Source organism: Amphibalanus amphitrite, unplaced genomic scaffold, assembly GCF_019059575.1.
Source record: "Amphibalanus amphitrite isolate SeventyFive unplaced genomic scaffold, NRLGWU_Aamphi_draft 000311F_arrow, whole genome shotgun sequence".
Classification (NCBI taxonomy): Eukaryota; Metazoa; Arthropoda; class Thecostraca; order Balanomorpha; family Balanidae; genus Amphibalanus; species Amphibalanus amphitrite.
The window spans coordinates 256034-280998 of NW_024881806.1; the positions used below are offsets into that span (position 1 = coordinate 256034).

At 50.3% G+C, this 24965-nt stretch overlaps 1 protein-coding gene across 3 annotated transcripts in view; it reads right to left on the reverse strand.

The window, feature by feature from the left end:
* Nucleotides 1-22989, reverse strand: part of LOC122388159 (ubiquitin carboxyl-terminal hydrolase 48-like) — a 50535-nt gene extending 27546 nt beyond the window's left edge. Inside the window, exons 1-16 of one of the 3 annotated variants that reach the window (XM_043379006.1) lie at nucleotides 22716-22989; nucleotides 19446-19662; nucleotides 18871-19077; nucleotides 17931-18071; nucleotides 17110-17292; nucleotides 16387-16522; nucleotides 15863-15969; nucleotides 15320-15477; nucleotides 14420-14521; nucleotides 12580-12890; nucleotides 12049-12279; nucleotides 11454-11611; nucleotides 10043-11082; nucleotides 9131-9255; nucleotides 8446-8630; nucleotides 4049-4150 (exon numbers count right to left, since the gene is read on the reverse strand). In XM_043379006.1, coding sequence (XP_043234941.1) covers nucleotides 4049-4150; nucleotides 8446-8630; nucleotides 9131-9255; nucleotides 10043-11082; nucleotides 11454-11611; nucleotides 12049-12279; nucleotides 12580-12890; nucleotides 14420-14521; nucleotides 15320-15477; nucleotides 15863-15969; nucleotides 16387-16522; nucleotides 17110-17292; nucleotides 17931-18071; nucleotides 18871-19077; nucleotides 19446-19582 — 3323 coding nt within the window. In that variant the 5' untranslated portion in view covers nucleotides 19583-19662; nucleotides 22716-22989. Of the gene's footprint in view, nucleotides 1-4048; nucleotides 4151-8445; nucleotides 8631-9130; nucleotides 9256-10042; nucleotides 11083-11453; nucleotides 11612-12048; nucleotides 12280-12579; nucleotides 12891-14419; nucleotides 14522-15319; nucleotides 15478-15862; nucleotides 15970-16386; nucleotides 16523-17109; nucleotides 17293-17930; nucleotides 18072-18870; nucleotides 19078-19445; nucleotides 19681-22715 lie in introns of all 3 variants that reach the window. The other 2 variants (XM_043379005.1, XM_043379004.1) reach the window with 2 other exon arrangements.
* Between the last annotated feature and the right edge of the window lie 1976 nt (nucleotides 22990-24965).

The window sequence follows — 24965 nt, forward strand, 5'->3', positions numbered from 1 at the left end:
AGCACAACAGCAGGAAGGCGCAGGAGACGCTGAGAAACGACTCAGACAAGAGACGCCGGAGACTTCGCGAATAGCACCGCGAAACATGCCATGAAGACGACGGAAGACGGCATACAAGACATGAAGAAACCATGAAACATGCCTAGCATAGCTCCGGAAAATCCGTAGAGACGACCAGGATAAACAGGCAAGATGCCGAGGAGACGCCCTTAAAGACATTCGGGAGACTCCAGGAGGCCCTCCCGAACCTCGGGTCCGGGCAACGGCGGACGAGCGAGGGGTGTGAGCCCTGGCAGTGACGTCTGAATTTGTCACGCCGCCCGACGCCGCCGTTTTTGCCCCGGGGCGATCGATGACCAGTTTAGAGGCGACGGGACGGCGTTTGGGCCACAGGGGTATCACGGGTGAGGACGGGTCGGCGTCTTCAACACAGGGCTATCAGTATGGGCCACAGGGGTATCGCGGGTGAGGAGGACGGGTCGGCGTTTGGTTCGCACGGGTATCATGGGTATGGGCGGGTTAGCGTTTGGGTCATAGGAGTAGCAGCACAACGGATTACGAAGAGTCGGCGCCCGGACGCAGCGCTATCAGTACGACGGACCTATTAGCTCGAGGTTCCCGTCACTCGGCCACGAACTGAAGGGACGAGTAGGCAGAGAATACGACCGAAGAAAGTATAAGTTATAAATTCCAATAAAAAATCAAGATGTGTGCATATAATTCGCCAAGAATGTGCAAATATCCAAAGCTCCTTACTAACTCCACGCATGTCGAGGTTGTCATCCCTCAACCCCACTCGGCCACGACCCTACGTCTGGTGAGACTCGCTCCCACACCGGCGCTGCCAGCCAGCCAATGATCACCGTCCGTCCATCCGTCTGTCAGCACCGCCTCGCCTTTCCCGTCCCCCCCCCCCCCCCCCCCCCACCTCCCCGCTCCTCCGCTGTCCCCGAGACGGTCCAGGATATCCCTCCACCCATAATCGCGTCGCCTACTCGTTCCCCGTTCCGTGCCGTTCCATCAACTCCGTGCCGCTCCAGCTCGACTTGGTTGTCCGTGACCGCCAGTGGTTACGCTCGGTAGGTCGTCCGCCCCAGTCTGCATACGAAATGCGGACCGCGCCGGTCTTGACAGCGGATGCTTGTGGTATGCTGGGTGATACGCTAGGGCAGGACAGTCGAAAGGCTGTCGGGGGCTGGGTAGCGTCCCAGGCACTCGTGGTTGTCTTAGTCTTCTCAAAATCGGCGACGGTGATATGACATCGCGAGCTACACCATACTGTAGTGTACCGCACTATATTTCTATGAGCTGTGTTGTGCTGTGAAATGACCTAATGCACGCATAACACGGCACAGTACCAGCCGCTACAGCTACCAGCCAGGGTCACAAGATGAACACATCACACAGCGTGTCAGGCAGTATGACAGGCATTGTGACAGGTTGCGTGACGGTGCCGACAGCCACATGACAGGGAGAAGAGAGGCGAGAGGTGACTGCCACTTCACAGCTCTCTCCCTCTCTCCCCAGCCGCCGCTGTTGCCATGACAACAGACGCTAACACAGCTGCATCGTAATCCGCCCGTGCAAGTAGCTTGCAGAGGAGAATAGAGACAGGTGAAAGCAGCCATGGCCGCCATGGCGACAGAAGCGCAGAGACAGGACGGAGACGGGGACGCAGAATGCAGGGGCCAGCGATCAGATAGCCGGTAGTCGCTGAGATCCCAGACGTTCACATAGGTGAGTAGTTGACTGCCCTGACAGGCGAAAGAATCGACGGGGCTAGTCATGAATACAGAAAGGATTGCTGGCTTTGCAGAATCCGCGACCGAATCTTACGCATAGCAGTTGGTACTCGTACTTAATCGAATGGCGACCATCAAGGTTACGAGAAAGCGAGTCAAAAGGACATTTTTTGATCGTGGAAAGCCTGAGTTGACACTTATTTTCCTATAGTTTATTCCACAAACGCTCGCAAATTTAACTCCATCTTCTCTATCGCATGTCCCGTCTCCATTTCTCATCCATGCTCTGATGCTCTGTTCACCATAGCTAGCCATTATGAGACACCAAGACAAAGTGGAACGCAAAAACACCTCAGAGCATACCTCACCGGCGGAGTCGAAATTTCGCCAACAGTCTGCGAGAGCGCATCATCAGTGGCTTTGTGCCCCGGGCACAACCAACATGAAATATTCATGTGCATCAGTCACCGCCTCGCGGGCGCCCCGTGGGCTCAGAACTGATAATGACGACAAAACCGGAGCCAAAAACGAGACGGCAAATGATAGAGGTATCAAATTACTGATACCGGTGATGAAGTGGTGTTAACTAACGCAGCAGGTAATCGATCGGCTTACCTGGAGAACATTCTTTGTTATTCTTTGATACGTTTTGCATGCACGCAACCAGCTGACCTCATGCCTTCATTCCAATGGCGCAATGAGATTCCATAATATTTCAGTGAGATTCCTTAGCACTTAGTACCCCTTACTCGAATTTGAGTACGCCCGTCCAAGACGTCTCATTCAAAGACCGCGAATCGACTTCAACTGACAACCACAACTTTCCTCCCGATGAAGAACAGAAAATCGTTAACCATCAAGTGAGCACCCACCTGCCCCTCCCTTTCCACTTGTTCGCCTGTTCCTGTCCTCGAGGTAAGGACCCCTGTACAGCTGAGTTCCTATCCGTCCCCCACTTGCAGCTCACCTGTGTCTGTCCTAAGGGCCAAGCCGGCACCCATTTGCTCTCACCCCAGTAAACATGCCGACGTCGGCCCGACGTCGGCCCAACGTCGGTTCAACCTCGGCCCGACATCGGCTGGACGTCGGATATGCCCGCATGTTCCGACGTCCAGCCGAAGTCCAGCCGACGTCGAGCCGACGTCGGGCCGAGGTCGTTTGCCGAGGTTGACGAGATCGTTTGTCGTTGGACCGACGGGGCCGACGTCGGCATGTTTATTGGGACAACGCGCCAAAAATATCAACCGGCGGCGGGATTCAAGCCCCCCAGTCGCCGACGTCGGCATGTTTACTGGGACAACACGCCAAAAGCATCATCCGGCGATCGGATTCGAACCCCGTGTCATTTGAACGCGAGGTTAGTGCGCTAACCACTACACCACGCAGCCAGATGGCGGACTTAGTTTGTTTTGTTGGGTTATGCCCTTTCGGTCTGACAAGACCATTTCAGAGCCGGAAGGATGATAGGATGGAGAGGACTGAGGAGACATTGGTCTTCTTGGCGAGCACGCTGGGTCCAGTTCATATAGAGTCCCTGCCCCTGGTCCCATTGCTGTTACGTGACACTTGTTGGAAAGGGCGACCCCACAATGGATTCATATAGTCACTCTTACACACCTGCACCAACGTTTCCCAAAGTGTCCCTTTGATAAGTGGCACTTTGGCAAAGTGACACTTGCCGACTGGCCTTTCTATATGAACTGGGCCCGGCCCTGGTGAGTTGCCGGGGCTGAGCCTGACCAAAGGATAGGCCGAGCAGCCCCCAAGCACTCACCGCACCCGGCTACGGGCGAGCTCGGCTTACGGGCAATCCCAAATGGGATAAAGTTTCCCGTCCAGTCCGGATCAGGGGGTTGCGGCGTGGAGGAAGATTTGAGTTTCCTGAGGATATTTTGAATACAGAAGCTCTTTATGAAACATGAATCATGTATTTTATATTATTTTAACGGTCAAAACAGCGGCCGATGTCGGTCCGACGTCGCCCCGACGTCGGCCCGACATCGGCTGGACCTCAGCAATTGATCTCGGTCCGACGTCGGTCCGACGTCGGCTGGACCTCGGCTGGACATCGGTACATGCGGGCATATCCGACATCCAGCCGACGTCGTGCCGAGGTTGGACCGACGTCGGGCCGACGTCGGCATGCCGATGCCGAGTTGCCGACGTCACCCCGACGTCGGCCGACGTCGGGCCGACGTCGGCATGTTTACTGGGCACTTGTTCCCCGCCAGTTAGCCTGTGCCTTTCCTCAGGGTGAGAGTCCCACCCACGGGGTGAGCTCCCACAATCTATCCACACCTGCCCACCTGTGCCTGTCCTCCGGGTCGGTCGGTGAGAACACAAGTCCTCCGTGTCGACAGAGCAGACTCCGTGTCTCCAGGTTCGCCGGGTCTCTCCGAAGCGGGTCCCTGGAGCAGACAACGGCACGGATTTCAGACGAACGCAATACAATAAGGCTTCGAACTCTGCAAGACTAAAAGACGGCGAAATTCGAAATCGGTACGCAGCCGGTACTTCCCAACGAAATGACGGTAGATTTATTAACTCAATTCAGCTCAAATCAACCAACCAGACACACAACAGACAGCATAACAAATTGATGCTGACCGACAACACAACATAACGTGCATCATTCACTGAACACTAACATCAAACATGATAGGCACAACTGCACGAACTCCCCCAGCAAAACACAACAAAACAGCGTCGTGGAGCTCACAACAAATGGTGTGTCACAGACCCTGACTTCGCTGGCTCAAATTTGTCATTCCGCGGCGTCCCAATCGTTCCTCATATAACTGCTGATCGTCGAAAATTGCCAAGCCCGGTGTTCTACCGTGACCCCTCCCCCTTCCCCTCGGCCAGGCACCCCCGGAATGAAGCGCCCGCACGCCGATTAGTTACAGTTACGGTAAGCGATTGCAAATACGCCGCTGTCTCATTCCTGTTGCGAGCGAGCGATGGAAGCAATTTGCCTTCATGTCAAGAGCTCAGAGGGAGAGGAAAAAACATACCTGAGGCAAAAAGACAACTACGGTAAAAAGAACTGAACAAAGAAAGAGCTCGGTGAGTGGAAAACAAAGTGGAAAATGTTGCAGAAACGAAAGCAATGAGAAGACCTAAAAATATGTTGCTGAACATTAAGAAGCTATAATGTGCAACAATAAAGCAAGACAGCATGTCCGTATCTAAAGATACTACTGAAAATCCGGGCCCTCAGCAAAACAAAACCGCAAAAAAAAACTTACGCCGTGATATTAATAATTAGCGTACGACAAACCAAATAAGGCGATCATAACCAAAATACGCTAGTCAGACTTCAATCATTATTCGTCACCACAAATCTCAGCTGATTAAACCGCCCCTTTCAAGCAACTGTACCGCCCAACACCGACTCTTCATTAAACGGGCCGCTCTTTACACCACAGCCCCGTCGTATTTCAAGCATTTCTTCCGGCCGCAATAAGAGGGAAAGAAAATTGGCGCCAGTTATTTTTACGAGCGGCTCGTCGAAGAAACAGCCCCACGGAGGCTGTTGGCGGCCGCGCCGGCAGACTTTGGTTCCCAGCGCGGGCACGGGAGAAACGAGAGAGACGGTAGTCCACTGGTGGGGGAGGTTGGGTTCAAACAACACACCGGTGGCAACTAACTTACGGGCGGTGTTACGATACCAGTACATATACCGTACGGTGCTGGCAGCTATAGGAGGTATCAGCCGGTAATAGAGAGGTATGATACGCCACAACACACATTGATTGGTGGCAGTTGATTTCGGATAAGGTAGTTAAGAGTCACGGGGAATGACTGAGAGAAATGAGAGAGAGAGAGAGAGAGAGAGAGAGAGAGAGAGAGAGAGAGAGAGAGAGAGAGAGAGAGAGAGAGAGAGAGAGAGAGAGAAAGACAGAGACAGAGACAGAGACAGAGACAGAGACAGAGACAGAGACAGAGACAGAGACAGAGACAGAGACAGAGACAGAGAGAGAGAGAGAGAGAGAGAGAGAGAGAGAGAGAGAGAGAGAGAGAGAGAGAGAGAGAGAGACGAGTGATATCATTTCATGGTTATCCCAGACCCGGAGCTCCCCCGGACAATGGTCTCGGTGATCCGCCGCGATTGCGCGACTGTGGCGATACTGGGAGAGAGAGAGAGAGGAGGGGGCGCAGGTAGAGGAAGGGAGGGGATGGAGTCAGAACTGAGGCCAGGGATCAGAACAGCCGATTCAGAGGCTAGATAGGTGAGACTGCAGGTCAGAAAATGGAAAGTGATAGCATTCAGCATTCGAGTAAGGGACATAATTTTTAATCGGGATCAATGAACAGAGACCATTTTGGATGTCAGACAATAAACTTAACCAAACGACGTGGCATGATTACAAAAATAAAAAAAAATAGGTAGGCTATGAACTAATGCTAAAAATACCGCGCCAAACATGGCCAGGTCCTCAGAACATTCACAAAAGTAAACAATAAATCCGACAGCAGCTATCTGTAAACATGACTACTCTCTTTTCCAAGAAGTTCCTTCGGTCCCTTTACTCTCCACAAAAACACCACTGAAGAAGTTGTACACCGTTACCCCCTGCTCCCCCGCTCGGTTGCAGGCGGCTGACCAGCCGCGGCCCCAATTAAAAACCGATCTATCACAGTGCCGCCGGCCAAAAACCCAGGGAAGAATGGCTAGCCGCAAATAAAAGAAGGAGAAGATGGATGGGGCGCCGGCCAAAAACGGTCCGCGCCTAGCGACAATGACGCAGGGCTGAGCCGACCGGCGCCCGCAGGGAGAGGGGAGGGGGAGGAGAGGGAGGTAGAAAGAAGAGAAGGAGAAGGAGAGGAGGAGAGGGAGGGAGATAGGAGGACCTGCGAGGGGTAGAGAGGGAGATGAGATGTTAGAGGCGGGTGTAAGAGTAAGCAAAGAACGGAGCTGTCTTGAAGAAAGAAACTGGAATTAAACCTGTTAGAATGAGCAGTGAGCACGGAGAAGCAAGGCGAAACAAATGCGATTTGAGGATGGAATGGGTAAGGAGAAAAAATGGGCGGGAAGTAAGAAAGATGGGAGAAAATGGGATAAATTATTGGCTACATTCCAAAACGTTATCCAGCGCGAGTTTCCGGCAGAGAGTCGCACGCTAGTGGCATAAGTCCGGACTCGGAGAAACCCGGTGTCCGGTACCGTCTCCCGGTGGAGTCCAGCGGCAGTGGTGGATGGCGGACATCCTCGGACATCCTCGGACACGGCGGACACGGTCGGACACTGATGGGACCGCCCGCGGACAATGGGTCGGGACTGAAGTCGATGGACGACCCGGCATGGGAGGTGAGGGAGACGGACGGAGGAGAGGAGGTAAAAGAGGGAAGAGTAAAACGGACTTAGGGAAGGGAGAAGAGCTTAAGAGATGAAAGTGAGGAATGGAATCAGTAGTGAACTCATAATGAGACTCGAATCGACCCAGGAGAAACGTCCAAAGAACATCATAATAACGGGAACACATTAAAAATTGATACAGCGTCAATAAAAAAGCATGAATGCCAGATGCCTCCTATCAGACCATGACTGTCTCCCAGCCCCTTCTCCCGCCACCTGCCATCTCCCCCTCCCCCCCCCCGCTCTCCAGGGTGACACGTCTCTCTCGGTCTCATCCATCAGGATCAGCCCGCTCCGCGCTGTCCAGTCTCCTCTCCCGGGGGTGTCCACGCCACCGCCGGGCTCAGCGCGCAGAGACGGCTCATCCGGGGAGGTAAAAAGGACGCAGAGCCGGCCTCAGACACGGTGACGGTGTTACACCAGATGGGGTTGGTATGGTTGGATGGACACTTGGACAGGGATAGCGGGGGCGGCGGGGGTGCTCTATAGGAATAAAGGAGAGTGAGGATTCTTGTTTAGACCCTGGTCTTTTACAGGATGTCTAGCTCACAGTGTCTTTCATCGTAGAGTCTTTCCACGGCGGTCAGAGCACGCATGAAGGCACGTCTTATTGTAAATTGAGCCAATTGAGACCTATCGACAAGACACCAGACTAGAGATTGAACGCTATACTGAATAGTGAATAAGGTACAAAGGGTTGCGTAGAAGTCAATGGACTTCGTGTACATAACCACGCGATATAATAGCAGTTACGCGTTTCCAGGTGCCATCATCACTGCTCAGCCGGCGGACTACCGCGGCGCCGGCTTCACAGACGACCAGTGACGTCAGCCGGCCGAGCCGTGACGTCAGCGGGGCGGTAAAAACGCGTCATTAGCGCGGCTCGGCCGACGCTCCCGGTTCGCCGGCACCGACAGACAGCTCCGACAGTATGAGCAGAGGAGGGTGGAGGGATGATGGGTTCGGCGGTCGGGTGTGGGGGGATGAGGGGAGAGATGGGTTTGGGGGAGGAGAGGCTAGGCTAGTACGCAGCTGTGTGGCAAAGTGGGATGCGAGACTTGCGGATGAAGAGCGTTCACTAGGAGTGTGAGGCGCCATGTGGGTGTTGGAAATATGGCAGGAGCGTTTCAGAGAATTGCAGGACAAAAAAGTATCGTCCTAGTCCAAAGAGTCGTCCTAGAAACCTTTCAAAGATTCCTAGGAGCTTTTTGCAATTCATTCAAGACACTAAGACAGAAAATGTATATCTACCAATAATCCGCTTTCTTCTAGGGCGGCTAGCGCGTATTTACTCTGAACGTGTATCTGCCCACCCAACCGCCACATTCACCAAGTCGCACTCACTTGAGGAACTTCCTCCAGAGCTCTGTCGACTGCCGCCCCAGGGCGTGGTAGCGGCCGGGCGGGCACGACGGTGCTGCCACCTGCGGCCGCAGCCGATCGCTATAGAGGTCGCTGATAGCGGCACGCTGCTCGGTGGCCATCTGCCGGTACAGCTGACGCATCTGCTCCTCTTCAGATACCTGCTCCTGAGGACGGGGAAGAAAGGGGATGTCAGCAGCTGCTGTACTCCTCCTTGCATACGTGCTCCTATTTCAGGGTTGGGATGGATAGGGTGTCAGTGATCCCCTCAGATCCTGGGGAAGGGAGCGGAGGGGTACTGCTCAGAGAGGACCTCCAAAAGCAGGTCATAGCATACTTGCTAGTGACAGGCAAGCTGGGCTGGAAATTGGATAGCTCAAAGGCAAAGCGAATGCAGATGTCGCAAGGCGACACACAGGAAATAATTGAGCCAGCTGCGTAGATTGAGCGTTCGTAATGGATAAAGCTTAGAAGTACCCGTGTAGCTGGTGCATTTGCCAGGGTGAAATGCCTCATTTTGAATCTTATTTTTGACCTCATATTTGACTACATTTGACCAAGGATTCCAAGGCGAATGCACCCGGAACAAAACACCTTAACAGCAGGCTGGCTAGGTCCCCAAAGCGCTTCCAACCCATAGCTTACAGTGCGTCCCACACTGCCTTACCCTGCACTGTTGGCACAGCTGCCGGTCCCTGCCGTACTCCGGGGCGTCGGGGAAGTATTTGACGAGTATTGACCACACTGAGAGCGGTACCAGACGTCGGACACCTTCCTCCACACACAGCTCACCTGGGGAGGCAGGAGTAATGACACGGTCAGAGCGGGAGGTAAGATACAGTACCAGCCGTCGGATTCTCTCCTCTATACAAAATTCACCTGCGGACAGCAGTGTCCCAAAATTAATCGTTTTGGGTACTGTGAAACGACATCCAAATGAAAACCATTTTCCACTCTCAATTCAACCTTTCAAGATCAATTTTGCACTCCGAACGGAAAAAGCAAAGGGCATATGCGTACATGGTCTTAAACAACATATCGATGCTTCCTACATTACACGCTCTACCCTATCATTTTTTTTGTGTGTGTGTGTGAAAATGTACCTAAGCTATCAATTTGTTTTTACTCCACTCTTATCCCTCGCATCTGTTGTTAGCTTTACCTTACCGGCAATTTTCCACCCTATTCACCCTGTCTACGGAATAATTTTCCTCTCTGACACCAAGCTAAAATATAATTTTGGGACACTGGCGGACAGACCGTTGGGGGCAGATCGGGGGTGGGGTGGGAGTGGGGGACTGCTGTCATGGCATGGTGCAGACTGCGGAGTGCTAAGAGGCGCATGTCGCAGCAACCTTGCTCGTATTCTGGGTTCGAAGACAGTCAGGTATGCTTATGAGACGCATTTCCTGTACAATATTGAAGTAATTCGAGACTGCCAACAAGCTAAAAGTAGCAAGAGTCAAGTTTTTTTTTAGATCGGGAATCAAATAGCCAGCATATTCTCATTTCGACATAACGATTCCTCTACCCCTACAAGCCTTCTAAAAACCCCTCCCGTCATTTTCCCCCATCTCACCGTGCGCGCAGCGCAGGTCACCGTTGAACTCTTCCTCCTCGTCATCCTCGTCGTCCTCCGGTCCGGAGGTGTCCTCCGTCTCCGCCCCCGGCCGGCCACGAGCCGTGCCCTCGCTGTCAGTCTCCGGGTGACCGTTCGAGCGGCTCACGGACGACCGCCGGGGAGCTGAAGAACCTGCTGCAGCTGAGGTTGAAGCACATGTGGAAGCCGCGGATGGTGTTGGAGTGGTTGCTGGTGTTGATGCGCATGTGGAGGCCAGTGAGGCGGCTGTTGATGCGGGTTGTGAGGTGGAGGATGACGCGGAAGGGGATGGTGAACGGTTGGCGGGATCCGGGGATGTTTCCGCTGGTTCAGTCTCCATAGAGGAAGGCACAGCACCGTTCGTTGGCGCCTCTTCCTTGTCGGTTGACACGTTTTTACTTTCTGCAGGTATCGTCTCGTCTGAGTTTTTCTCTTCTTTCACATCCAACGCGGAAGACTCCGTCACTTCACTCGCAAGAGCGTCCTTCTTCTCCGCACTGAGCACCGATTTACACCTCCCCTCCACAGCCTCTGAAAGACTCTTGACCTTACCCTCATCCCCCACATTACCATTAGTACGACCCAACCCACTCTCTTCCTCTTCCACCTCCCCCGCTCTGTCCACCGCCATCTCCACAGCCGTGTCCTCACTCAGCCCCACTCTCACAGTCCTGTCCTCCGCGGCCGAGGCCCGCCGGCCAGGGGTACGTTTGGGACTCGAGTCGCCGGCATCCTCCACCGAGCTCGCCGGTCGTTTTCTGGAAGGTTGACCAGTGCCGTTGGTAGTGGTTTGGTCGGTGGGGGTGTTCGAGTCTGTCTCAGGAGCGGATGTGACGGTGGCCGGCGCGGAGCTGGCGGTGGTGGTGACAGCGGCAGCAGGGGCGGTCCCAGGCACGGAGCTGGGGGTGTCCCCGCCGCCGGTCGGAGCTGAGGGAGGGCTGTCCTGGGGCAGAGACTGCAGAGCCAGACGTTTCCAGACGCGGAGAGTGGTCTTTCCGACCCAGACGGCCGGGTCGTCGCTGCGGGGACACGGTGGTGTCAGAAAAGGAAACGAGATGATGCCGGTGGGTAGCTGAGGCGAAACAAAGTCAGACCAGGCTAACACGAACAGCATTAAGCGCAAATTTGTACTATTCAGGCAGCTGGACATAGCGGCTGCTCAATAAGGCTCCATTCAAATTCCTAAAATAGGAAGACAGCAGAAGAAAAATATGATAGCACAAATGAGGCATAACATAGCACGGACAACCTATACCCTCTCGACAAAACGCTAAATAACAACGGCAGACCGAGTCGCCTAGAACCAAAACGGGAAACGAACAGGCTCTACCAATCACACAGTACAAACGACCAACGGTACCAGTTGCTCTGTTCAGCTCCCCCCACTCACGGTTTGAGGTCCTCCTTGAGGAGCGTGGTGACGGTGCGAGCATCCTCCTCCAGTTGTTGGCGGGCGCGGATAGCCCGACACCGGCTTTGGACGCAGTCCCGGCAGAGACCGGAGCGGTCCAGACCGGCTCCGCCGTATAGACAGGTTAGCAGAGAGCCCTGAGGGCGGGGAGAAGGTCAGTTATAACCGAACCCATTTAGGGGAGGGATAGCTGAAAATGTCAGTAGGTAGTACTGTGGGAACAGCAGCCAACCCCAGAGAACGTTATGTGAAGAAAAAAAAAACTTCAGATGACGTCGAACAGCGTGCTCAGAGCGGCGTGGCAGCTTAACGGTCAATCATGATTAATTGCTAACAATTGCAGATGAGCCGACCGAGTCATCACATCCGGCAGGACAAACCGACTTCAGCTGCATCTAACACAAGTCTCCTCAAGCTTACTCCCAACGATCACTAACCATGATAACAAATCCGGTTCCTACATTTTGGTAGTGATTTGCAACTGGCCACCAACCTCCAGCTGTCCTCTCCAGTCCGCTCCTCTCGACCTCTCCTCTCATCTCTTTTCCTCGCCTCTCCTCTCTCATCCACTCACCGCTCCCGGGTCGACACACTTCATCTTCGCAGCATGCCAGGGTGACAGTTTCCCATGGTGACAGAGTAGAGAAGCCGGGTCCACGGGGCCGGGCGTGTCTCCGGCCAGCCAGGCGGAGAGCCAGGCGGCAGGCAGCAGCAGAAGACCGGCCCGTACGTCCGAGCACGTCAGACGGGGGTAGATTTCACGCACCTCCCGCTCACGGGTTCGGTACTCCTCGACGGAGACACTCTGATGAGGGAGACGGGGGAGGGGTAAGCGGGTTAGCGGTGTGTTTTGGTTGCTCAATGCGCATATTCTTGCTCACAATTTTTCATAAAAAATCAACGCTGAATCAGCGAAAGAAAACACAATGACCTATACAAAAGCTGATAAGAACTTTCCCAATAATAGGCAAATAAACGAGCACATAGCATTGACTACAGTAGACCAAAGTGCACTGTTAGCTAGCAATGCGTACAGAAAAATAATCCGTAACGGTAAACTCCACAATTGCATAACACCGTTCATCAGCGTCCCCGCTCTACGCACCTTTGCCTGTTCATTGAGCTGCACCTGGTCATTGACCGTCGCATTCATGGCTTCCACCATCGTCTGAATATGATCAGGCAGCGTGATCTCCGCCTCCGCCTTCAGTTTCGCCTTCGAGTCCGCCTTCGCCTTCGCCTCCACCTTTGCCTGCCGCCCCTCCGCCTTGGCTGGTTTTCCGTCCGCCTGTGAGGCGGTCGGTCCGTTCGTCTCTGCCGTCTCCGGGACTCGGTAGTAGACCAGCATGTAGGCCTGGTTGGACGAGTGGTAGCCCTTCGGACAGCGCGTCTGCTTCGGCTTCTTGGCAGCTGAGTCTGTGCCGGGACGAGAGAGTAGTGAATAGGGAGTGTTGAGACACTTCAGAGATGCATCTCAATTCTCAGGCACACAAAAATAGAGTAAAATGGAACACGAATTCGTGTTATTTCGATAAAAAACATCACCACCACGAGGCATCACGGGACTTTATTACCTGAAACGAAAATATCAATGGTATCGGCATATCTTGATAAACCATGCAAACCCAAAGCGTCACTTGCAAGCCCGAAGGGCTCAATGCCACCATAATTAACCCGCGCCCCGTAGGGCTACCGGCGGACCCTACCACCCGTAGGGGGGGGGGCCGTTTCGCCCCCCCCCCCCCCCTAAGATCTCGGACAGTTACCGGCCGATTTTCAAAATTCAAACGGCGTTCGATAGCCCCACCCGGGAACTACCTTGTGACCAAATTTCATTGACCTAGGTCAAACCGATGACGTCACAGGTCAGGTCAAAGGTCAGATTTTCACCGTTCACAGGCATTTCAAGAAATGTGTTGTGAAATCGAGTAAATTGGTAATTTATTGAAAACCATCGATGGTACATTGTTCGTCAAACACATACTTTGCTATCTGAGGTCACTGATACCAGGTCAGGTCACAGCGAGGTCAGGTCACCGGGGGTCACAATATGAAAGTGTCGTGTGATACATGTTTTATGGTCCATTTTACATGACAAATGCGATTATGTGGGTTAGGCAGCCTTTGGGGCCAGCCTAGGTCACGGTTTGGTGAAGGTCAGGTCAAGGTCAGGTCAAATTAGGTCAAATTTCAAAGTTGATATTTCTGCATAAAATGGGTATTGATTCGATGCAGCTCGTCACGGGGAGTCTAATGGTGGTCTTTGTTTTGCTCTACGAGGTCTAGAATTGCCAAAAATTGAGTTTGAAAATTTGTTGTCATCATTTTTGAACAGTTTTTTTTCGCTATAACTTGGCCAAAAAACGAGGTATCGATCTGAAATTTGGTATGTAGATAGAAGACGGTAGGTACTATCACATATATTCCGTTTTTTTTTAACTCAAAAAACTTTTTGGATTTTTTGGCTGATATATCCAAAAAAAAAATGCTTTTTTGATTTTTGGGGGTCAAAACTCAAAAATTTCAAAAATCCGAGATAGCAGTTTTGTAGCCCTGTCAATTCTATACCTTTTATGTCTTGATCATTTTTCTGTATCTTCAAAGCTGTAGGCCTGACAGGTCTTCTCGCGAAGGTCTTTTTTCGATCGAAAATCAGAACATGACGTCACTCTGACGTCATTTGTGGCCAACCTATCATAGCCTCTAGAAAAATTTTTGGTCACAATGTGTAAAATTGATGCCCGGAGGGGCCTGAAAGTTTGGTGGCGATATCTCCAGCCGTTTAGGAGATATCGACCGAAAAGGACAGGGGGGGGGGGGGGGCCGTTTCGCCCCCCCCCCCTACGGGGCGCGGGTTAAAGTGCAACTGTCCCTGACCCAAGTGACAAACCAACCAGTTCAATCCATGCCGCGCCTGTCTGATTCCCACGGCCTCCCTGACCTACCCTCGAGGTCATCCTCGGCGTTCAGCTTCAACGACTTGATCTTTTCCACCTCCTCGTCGTTGAAGCGGAACCAGGCGCCCGTCTCGCTGTCGCAGATGTGCGCTGAGGACAGAGAGAAGGTCAGATGTCAGAGCACAGGTAAGAGACGTGAGGTTGGCTCAGTGTCCAGTGTTCAGTACCACTGTAGTGCCTGCAGCTGTTGGTGGGCATGACCCCCTCGTGCAGTATGTAGCGTTTATTTACTTGCGTAACGTCCATTATATGAGCAACTAACGGCTCGTACCTGTATTAGCGTCCGGAGTAGGCGGAGGGCCCCTTGTGCAGCGGCACGGCCAGTGTTATGTGTGGCACGTAGACGCCCCCGAAGTTACGTCCTGTGTGTGGTGTGTGGTGTGTAAGGTCCCGTACCAGTGTAGTGCCCGGAGTAAGCAGACGGGCCCTTGAGTGCAGCAGCACCGCCTGTGTTATGGGTGGCACGTAGATGCCCCCGAAGTTACCTGTGCAGTGCCCAGAGTAGTCGGACGGCCGCTTGTGTTGTGTCCCCCGTATTAGTGTGTAGTGTCCTTTACCTGTGCAGTGTCCGGAGCAGGCGGACAGGCGGGCCCTTGAGTGCAGCAGCACGGCCTGTGTTGTGTGGCACGTAGACGCCCCCGAAGTTACCTGTGTAAGGCCCCGAGTAGTCGGACGGCCCCGTATGTGATGATGATGATGATGAATTGGGGTTTTGGGGGCCCCGTGTGTACTGTCCCTTACCTGTGTAATGCCCCGAGTAGGCGGACGGGCCCTTGTGCAGTGTCTGTGTACTGTGTAGTGTTCTTTACCTGTGTAATGTCCAAAGTAGGCGGACGGGCCCTTGTGCAGTGTGTGTCTGAGTGGTGTATTATATTTATTGTCCCTCACCTGTGTAGTGCCCCGAGTAGGCGGACGGGCCCTTGTGCAGCAGGACGGCCTGCAGCCGGTAGGTGACGGCGCCCGACGGTCGGCCCACAAACTCTGAGACGTCCAGCAGCTCGGGGAACCGCAGGTGGGAGGAGAGCTTCTTCTTCAGACCCGTCTCACTGGGGGGCGACCGCGGACGGACACATGTTCAGAGAGAATGTAGGCCAGTCTCCAATGGCGATCACCGGTACACATCACAAAACAAAGAAGTCAACGGTCAACCTACAAACAAACGACCAGAAAAGGTACCACACAAAAGATGAGCCGCGGTGGAACTCTATATCAACGTCAAATATTAGACAATGGTTTCGACACGCCAAAACAAAACCAACTTTGAGCGAATACAGAAAACAATATATTAACATCACACCATTTAATTTCGCAATACATTCCAATACCAGTGGCAGCTCAAACACAAAGCGACGAAACCAAAGACTCATAAAACTTTATTTTTCAGAACTGCTACGGCGAGCTACTGATGGAAAATCGGCTCTCAGTCCTCACCGGTCAAAGACGAATCTCATCAGCTGAAAGTTCAGCACCGGCGGCAGCTGTGTGAGCCGAATGGCGCGGGACGCGTCCCTCTTACACTGGCACGTCTGGCAGTTGTACTGTAATGAAGCAGAAGCGCTGTACTTTGAGCAATTATTGAAGCAAGGCCATTCACACTCACATTACACTGAATACTTCCATCCATGAGTCTGAGCACCTACAACCAGATTACACATGAAACTGATCAATTCTCAAACAGAAATTGATTCGTGCAACCAGCGTCCTAGTCTATGAATAAAACTTCACACCCTTATTATAGTCCCCACGTAAAATATCGGCAGCTAATTCGTCACAACATATCACTTGTGTACCCGCATACCGACTCTAGTGGCCCTAGTCTCCTCCTTGTGCCTGACTGATCCCTGCCAGCCCCTCCTCGTATCTGTTTGGCTCCTTGTGAGCCCCTCCACATACCTGACTGGCCCCTATGAGGTTCTCCTCATACCTGATTGGCTCATGTGAGGCCCTCCTCGTACCTGATTGGCTCCCGTGAGGCTCTCCTCTCGGAGGAACTCTGTCAGGCAGTCGGAGAGCTGCTTCTGGCCCTGGATCTGCAGGTCCAGCTCGTAGAAATAGGACGGGCAAGTGGACTCCTGCAGACACTCGTTACACCTGTAAATGACCCAACACAGACTCAGAACGCGAATCGCGGGAACTGTTCTTGACGACGTTATGTCTGCAGTGCAATTCTCAATCAGCAGGAAGAGAAAACTACCAAAGGATTAGCAATGACGACCATTATAGAACATTGGCCCAATGCATTACCGCTAACTGGGGCGCAAGGAGAATTATCATCACTGATGTGAGTCAGGATCAGGGGCGACACTTTCCGAAAATTATTGGTAGGGCTCTAATGTAAATTTTTGCCAATTCAAAGCGATTCTTTCCACGCAACGCCATAGGCATAATGTTAAATTTCCAAAATTATCGGTAGGGCTCGGGCCCTACCATGCCTATACAAAACGACACCCATGGTCAGGATACAAGAAGAGCATTATTGCGCATAGCTAAGGCACTGCTTTCAAAATCCAAACGCAAGGAAAACTCGCCGACATTGCAAACGCCTAGCACCATCCAGCGCCTCGTAACTTGTCCTGAGCTAAGAGTACGGACTCTGTAATACGAAACCACTGATACGAGTACCTGCAACTCACTCATCTCTATAACTTTCTGTTTACCTCCCTAACATTAATTCTCACCTGGTGACATACTCGTACTGTCCGCGCATCAGGTGCTGGACGGCGCCGCTGACCTCTGGCCGACTCTGGTGGGAGAGCGCCTCCTCCAGCAGCGTGCTGAAGAGCTTGCTGAACTCCTGCGCATCCTGCTGGTACATCGTGTCCAGCCGCAGAGACAGGATGAACGGCGACGGGTCCACCGTCCTGCGCAGCAGCGGAGGCAGGGGCAGGGGTAAAACGGGGCCAGTTACGCGATTCAAATAATCACCGGCTGTCCGTTTGATCGGCACTTAGCTGTGAATTTAGTTATGTGCATCGTGTAGCTTCTCCTAGTATATTTTCGACACTTTTCAGGTCATAATGTTTAAATGGTCACTGCATCCGGTATCTCTAGACTTCTTGAGACAGTTGAAGATTATCTAACGTTATATGGAGTCGTTCTTTCGCTCATCAAGTCCCAAGCTCGCCAACCAACGCAAGTTGAAGGAAACAGATGACAGCATTGTATAGCAAATTCGTGAACTCAACAACACATGCACCAGAACACGTGCAGTTATATTCGGTCAGCCCTATCTTATCAAGGCTTTAGGCGATAGGACAAAGCCAGCTCACATATCATGTAAGCCCACGTCCTTGACATCCACCGTGAAGGTCTGTCCTTTGCCTCTCCTACGCAGTCCGTCGTAACATTGCTCCTTCCTGTCACCGCTTAGTTTGCGTTTTGTCCAAGCAGCCCGTTGACTCCTCATCCCCCCGCCGCCATACTGCTTGGGCTATTCGTCTCACTTTAGCATCCCTCATTAACACTCCCCTACTGTCACTGTCTGGAGTGGGTGTCTCACCTGAGCATTCCTCCGTGCATGTAGCCAAAGATGAGCTGCAGGTGACCGATGGGTGTCAGTGGTGAGTACTGTGACGTCAGCAGCGTCTCGTTCAGCTGCTCCACAGGGTCGGCCACAGGGTCCCACTGCAGAATCGCCCGCCTGAGGGGGAGAACTGGAGGGTTAAAGGGACAGAGAGAACGAGAGGGTCAGGAGATAGAGGGAGCGCGGGGTCAGAGGGGTAGGGGGAGCGGGGAGGGTCAGAGGAGCCCCAGTCGGCGGCCGGGTCCCACTGCAGGATCGTCCGTCTAGAGGGGGAGAACGGGCGGGAGGGAGGGACAGAGGCGACAGAGAGATAGGGTGGAAAGGATGACGGTGGGGTGTAATCATTCCACTGTTTGCTCCATTGAAATGTTTTACTAAACGTTGTTGGAAACTGTTGTATTGGCCTTTGGTGTGGTCATTTATTAGAACGGAAGAATCAACGGTAAAATCAACAGCCGCGGATAGCGCGGAAGACGTGGTTTCTGATCATCCAAAATCAACATGATGCAAGATCAGCCATCTGTTGTGACTATTGTGTTCATACATTTTGTAATATCGACCTCCAATGTATGTCAGCTTGATATAACAGCACTGTTTCTGAAGAGATCGTATCATTCGGGCAGATATTATCCTCTTAGACTAGTTGTTATAACACCAGTGAATAAACTGCTCTCCGCTCTTATGAGTCATAACAGCTTGCAGCATGAATCATAATCCTGATAAACTGAGAACCAGTCCGCATATAGCCTATCTCTGTCCCTTACATAACAGTATCGGGTCCTAATATCCAATGCTACACAAGCCAAAACTGCCTCTGCTGAGACACATAAAGAGAGACACAGAAAAACGTAATTTTCAACTTCTATCACCTAAATTACCCTTCACCCTGTCCTTCAATCCACATCATCATCCGCACCTGAACTTTCTGTTGTGGAACCACAGCTGCAGCAGGCTGTTGACGTAGCAGGTGGCGCCGAGGTTCTTCAGGCCGGCGGGCACCTGGGCGGTACGGACGTCCGGCTCCTCGCGGTCTCCGGCGTACAGACGCGTCTCGTCGCTGTTGTAGAGCCAGTCGTGCTCGCCCAGACCGGCAATACATAGCGGCTGGTGGCGGCAGTTCTTCCTGTGAGGGGGAGATGGGGAAAGGGTTCAGTGTTAGGTGATAGAGGGTCAATATAAGGCCTATGTAAGATACATAGAGTCAACATGTGACGTCAGCACCATCACCTCAGTGTGTTAGCCTGCCAAGTTCTCAGCGAGTCAGATGCATGAACATATTCCAACAGCAACTTGCATGATATTCCTGCAACATAATTCCAGGCAGAACAAATGTTGAAAAGACTACAATCAAGTTTTATCAGCTTCAAGTGAACTTTGTTTAAAACTTAGCTTTGCAGCATGACTCATGTTTCTGACAAATATGCTGTGCACTTATGGCTACTGCATTTGAAGTTCACCAATAAGTAAGTCCATTTCCTCTGTGTTACTGACTTGCAGGCGGTTTTTCGGCTGTGCGGCGGCTGCAGGATGTAGGCGGTCAGCACGTGCTCCTCGGTGACATCCTCCGGGGGCGTGGTCTCCGCCCACTGCCACGCCTGCCGCTCCACTTGGTCCTTACGGGGCGGCATACCGGTATAAACCGGTTGGAACCAGACACAGCCGGCTAGAGCCGGCCAGCAGCGACGCCAGCAGACTGAGGATGACTAGCCTGTGCTGCAACAGGTCACTGTAATGTCAGTTGATGTCAGTTGAATGTCAGATGAATGTCAGTTGAAAGTTTTAACCCAAAAATGGCAAATTTAAACCTGGAACTCGATGCTTTTGATGGCTTGAAGTCTTGGACGACCATACTGCGATTATTGTTTGCTTGAACTGTCATTGCAACTACACAGATCATTTAGGATTGAAACTGATTCGCTGTACAAATATGTAAAATGTACGACTGTCAATAAAAAAGAATAAGTTGCAATAAGCAGGGAAGAAAAATCAGGCTCGAGGATCTATCAGGTATTGCATTTTGCAAACAAAACAGCACAAAAGTAGGACAGGTAAATCTGTCAAACATCAAAGATGACATACTCAGACAAGATTAATTTGCCAAAGACAAAATATACCTTCTCATAAGTCATAACAACATAAGATTCCTAAGTGGTATTACATGCAAGTGATGCCCATCCTCAAAATATCTAGAAAGGACCACTCTGCTCACTAGCCTCATCTTTCCTGTAGTGTGAGCCCTGGTGCCAAAGGCTAGCTTAAAGGGACCCTCCCACCTTCAAAAAAGTTAATGAACTGGCATGAAAGTGATGTCGCTCGGTTCAGAAAGAGCAAAAACGAATATCTACCAAATTTCATCGAAAAATATTCACCGGTTTTCAAGATATTAGACTTTTACTTTTGTTTACTTTTTGGGATCTCCGCTGTTCCTAGCGACTTTATTTGAAAGTGCGGCATTTGTTGCGCGCAAAGCAGCATATACCACCGCGTGCTACAAAACGTTTTAGTCAAACATTTAACGGACGTTCGAAAGCCTGATGACGTCATCAGATTCCCGTAATGGTTAAGAGATAGGGACCAAGCTGGTCCCACCCTGCAAGTAAAGGGAAGAAATTTCTTGAACACCATAAAGCTGCGGGGGTTGCGACCAGGATAAATGGTGGTTTCTGAGCCTGGCCGCAAACTTGGCTATCTCAACTCAAAACTAATGTCAAGGTGGGAGGGTCCCTTTAAATGGCCAACCACTAAAAACTCAAGCCCTAAAGTGACTAGACAAAATAGGATCTCACTGCACCCACATACTCGAGAAATCAGAAATCTTTCTTATGAGGACAGGCTAAGGAAGCTGGACCTGATGAACATGAAGGACAGGGCTGCTCGTGGTGACCTGATTGAAACCTACAAGATTCTTACCAACAAGTTAGATATCGACCCCACGAAGCTGTTCAAACTACAAGATAACACAAGGACCAGGGGACACCACTTGAAGCTGGAGAAAAAGAGAGCAGCCCATCACTTCAGAGCCAAGTTTTTCTCGAATAGAGTCGTTACGCCCTGGAATGAGCTCCCTGATCATGTTGTTTCTGCGCCTTCTACAAATGCCTTCAAGAACAGACTCGACCGACACTGGGCTACCACCTGCCATTCCTAGTCATCAATCCTACATATGTCTACTGTTGATCCTTCTATGTACCATCCTACCGGACATGAGCACCAAATAGACCAAGTCTAACCTAGCTCATCAACCTTAACCTTAACCTTAACCTTAACTCAGCAGCTGGATGATCTATCAAAGGAACTGATGTGTAATTAATTGGCATTGTCTTATTCATCTTGAACATGCTGCATAACTGCATGAGGAAGCTATTGCCATTCAAGCTCCTGGCCAATCTGGTGTGTGACTCATTATGGAAATATGGAAAGAGCCTCGGGCCTCTCCTGAAATATTTGTGATCAATTGCCTAGAATTTATCTTATGTAGGTAGCCTGTTATGGGCAGCAATCTGAACCTGTCATCTCAATTATAGTTTACTTGTCAACTTTAACATGAGCATGGTTGGATGCTGGGTAAATCATGAAGGATTGATAAATAATTACTACAAGTCCTTGAGCATGAACTCAATCACATATATCTGATGATTCATCTTACATCTATCTTTATACAAATGCTCCTTGTTCCACAAATTAACTACCTACCCACTTAGTAACTCTAAATACTTTCCAACTATATCCTTGCATAATAAAGCTCATAATGATGTATTAAATTCTTCATTTTAGCCAATTAACTTAAACTGAGTTCCATTAAATTCTAGCTTAGGGACTTCAAATGTTCAAACTAAGTTAAAATTGATACAGTGAATATCAAAATATTCCATCTCTCTGAATGGATAAAAACTGAAAAACTAATATGGGATTGACTAGAGCATCCATCATCAATTTTAGTCAAGGCAAATGATGAAAACTTTAAAGGGACCCTCCCACCTTAACATTAGTTTTGAGTTGAGATAGCCAAGTTTGCGGCCAGGCTCAGAAACCACCATTTATCCTGGTCGCAACCCCCGCAGCTTTATGGTGTTCAAGAAATTTCTTCCCTTTACTTGCAGGGTGGGACCAGCGTGGTCCCTATCTCTTAACCATTACGGGAATCTGATGACGTCATCAGGCTTTCGAACGTCCGTTAAATGTTTGACTAAAACGTTTTGTAGCACGCGGTGGTATATGCTGCTTTGCGCGCAACAAATGCCGCACTTTTAAATAAAGTCGCTAGGAACAGCGGAGATCCCAAAAAGTAAACAAAAGTAAAAGTCTAATATTTTGAAAACCGGTGAATATTTTTCGACGAAATTTGGTAGATATTCGTTTTTGCTCTTTCTGAACCGAGCGACATCACTTTCATGCCAATTCATTAACTTTTTTGAAGGTGGGAGGGTCCCTTTAAATGACTCAGACTTGCACGCATAACTAAAAGCTCACGATTTCAACTACTTTTCGGATAAAACAGAACTGAAGCCCCTCCCCCACGGCCCACAATAATTCTAATATTCCTCAAAATTGGTTTCAGCTTTGTTCTGTATCCACTTGCAGATTGCAACAGTTAAGCCTTCCTGTTGGACAGCCATTCTGACCCTCGGACTCATAGCTCAGGGTTTATAATATCATGGGCATAATAAGAGCAAACTAAAGTTAAGGAATTAACGAAAAGAGCGTCTGTCTCATTCTGCTTTTTGTCTTCTATAAAACAAAAATAGGTAGGTAGGTACTCACCGTGCCCGACGATAGGACGGCTAGAGCTTGGGCTAGAGTTCCCAACTGAACTGGGGGACGATTGAATCAGAATGCAACGGAGGTGTATCAATATGCAACGATTCCGTTATTTCCTGGAAACCTTAAAAAATTACTCAGCGAGCAAATATGGTACAAAATCACGCTAGATATCGAGATATCGACATTGAAACTTGTTTATCCGCTCGATCCAGCTCGATCCAGCTGCACACACAAAAAGCCAAGATTCCTATAGATACAAAAAGCCAAGATTCCTATAGATACAAAAAGCCCTCACGCGCTTATCATATTGCGCCAGTTTCGTAAGAGAAGCGTCATTCTCATAATCCCCGAATTGAAGCAAAATAACCGCAAAATATTTTCAATTCCACTAGCAGCTACATGTAAAATGTGTCTTCCTTTCATTCATCTCTGCTAAAAATCTGAATTTGTAATGGCATAAACAAATTTAAACGAAATCCATAGGTATCAGTGAATATTGTAGAGCAACTTTCATCTATTTATCAAACAACAAAAGTGGTCAATAGAGGTCAGGACCGGTACCGTAAAATTCATAAGAGATGTCGCTGCAAACGGTAATAAGAGCAGCTATTTCCCAATCTTATTGAGGAATGAGCCGGACTTTGAGGAACGGCCCATTCGGCCCATTCCCGTTCGGGTTCGCTCCAGAGGATCGCCCATCGCAATGCTCGCAGACCTCTATCGACGTGAAGCGTGCACCTTGCCAAACTCATCGAATGGGCTCACTGGCGGATCCAGCCATTTTCAAAGGGAGAGGGGCCATCCCAAAGCCACTGCCACTTTTTTGCAAAAAGTGGCCGCAAAAGCACCCATGGGTGCAGGGCCTCGGCTAGCATGTTAACTACTGGGGCAAATGCCCCAGTAGAGTCGAGGAATGCCCCAGTAGTGGTCAGGCTTTGCCCAACCTCCACAAAATGAGAATATATCGTACATTCTTTCATTCGGAAGCGGTTGAAGGCGTTTGTGGCAAGAAATCAGGGGCGGCGGAAGAGGGAGTGCACGGTGTGCAGCTGCACCCTCAATTTCCATTCAAAAACATGGGCGTGCATTGGCAAGCATATCTTTTTACATCCCATATTCTATCTTCGTTCGAAAGAGCGTCAAAAATAATGACGAAATTTCTTCGGCCACTTTTTTGGTCAGGTCAAAGGTCAGGTCATGATGAAGGCCAAATTTCGCCGATTTTCAGGTCGAATATCGACAGTTTACAAGATGCCGACGCATAACTCGGGAACCAATTAGAGCTATAGCGCCGCGGTCAATTGGTCCATGAGGATTACGAAAATCGAACCCATTCACCCCTAAACCCTGACCTTCAAGGTCAAATTCAAGGTCAAAGGACGGGGAACTGAAAAAGTGCCACTAAATAATGTCCGATCTTCAAAATTTTTGCACCAAAATGTAGAACGTGCAAAGTTCTAGCCGCACATCAAAAACCATTTTCATCAAGGTTAAACTTCAAGGTCAAATTCAAGGTCAAAGGACAGGGAACTGAAAAAGTGCCACTAAATATTGTCCGATCTTCAAAATTTTGGCACCAAAATGTAGCGCGTGCAAAGTTCTAGCCGCACTTCGAAACATATTTTCATCAAGGTCAAAGATCAAGGTCGAATTCAAGGTCAAAGGACGGGGAACTTTAAAAATGCTACGTCACCTGCGACTTTTCCAGCGACGAGCACCGATTTTAGCCAAAACCTCGTACAAGGTCAATTGGACCATGAGGATCACGAAAATCGAACCCATTCACCCCTAAACCTTGACCTTCAAGGTCAAATTCAAGGTCAAAGGACGGTGAACTGAAAAAGTGCCACTAAATATTGTCCGATTTTCAAAATTTTGGCACCAAAATGTAGCGCGTGCAAAATTCTAGCCGCACATCGAAAACCATTTTCATCAGGGTCAAACTTCAAGGTCAAATTCAAGGTCAAAGGACGGGGAACTGAAAAAGTGCCACTAAATATTGTCCGATCTTCAAAATTTTGGCACCAAAATGTAGCGCGTGCAAAGTTCTAGCCGCACATCGAAAACCATTTTCATCAAGGTCAAAATTCAAGGTCAAATTCAAGGTCAAAGGACGGGGAACTGAAAAAGTGCCACTAAATATTGTCTGATTTTCAAAATTTTGGCACCAAAATGTAGCGCGTGCAAAGTTCTAGCCGCACATCGAAAACCATTTCCATCAAGGTAAAACTTCAAGGTCAAATTCAAGGT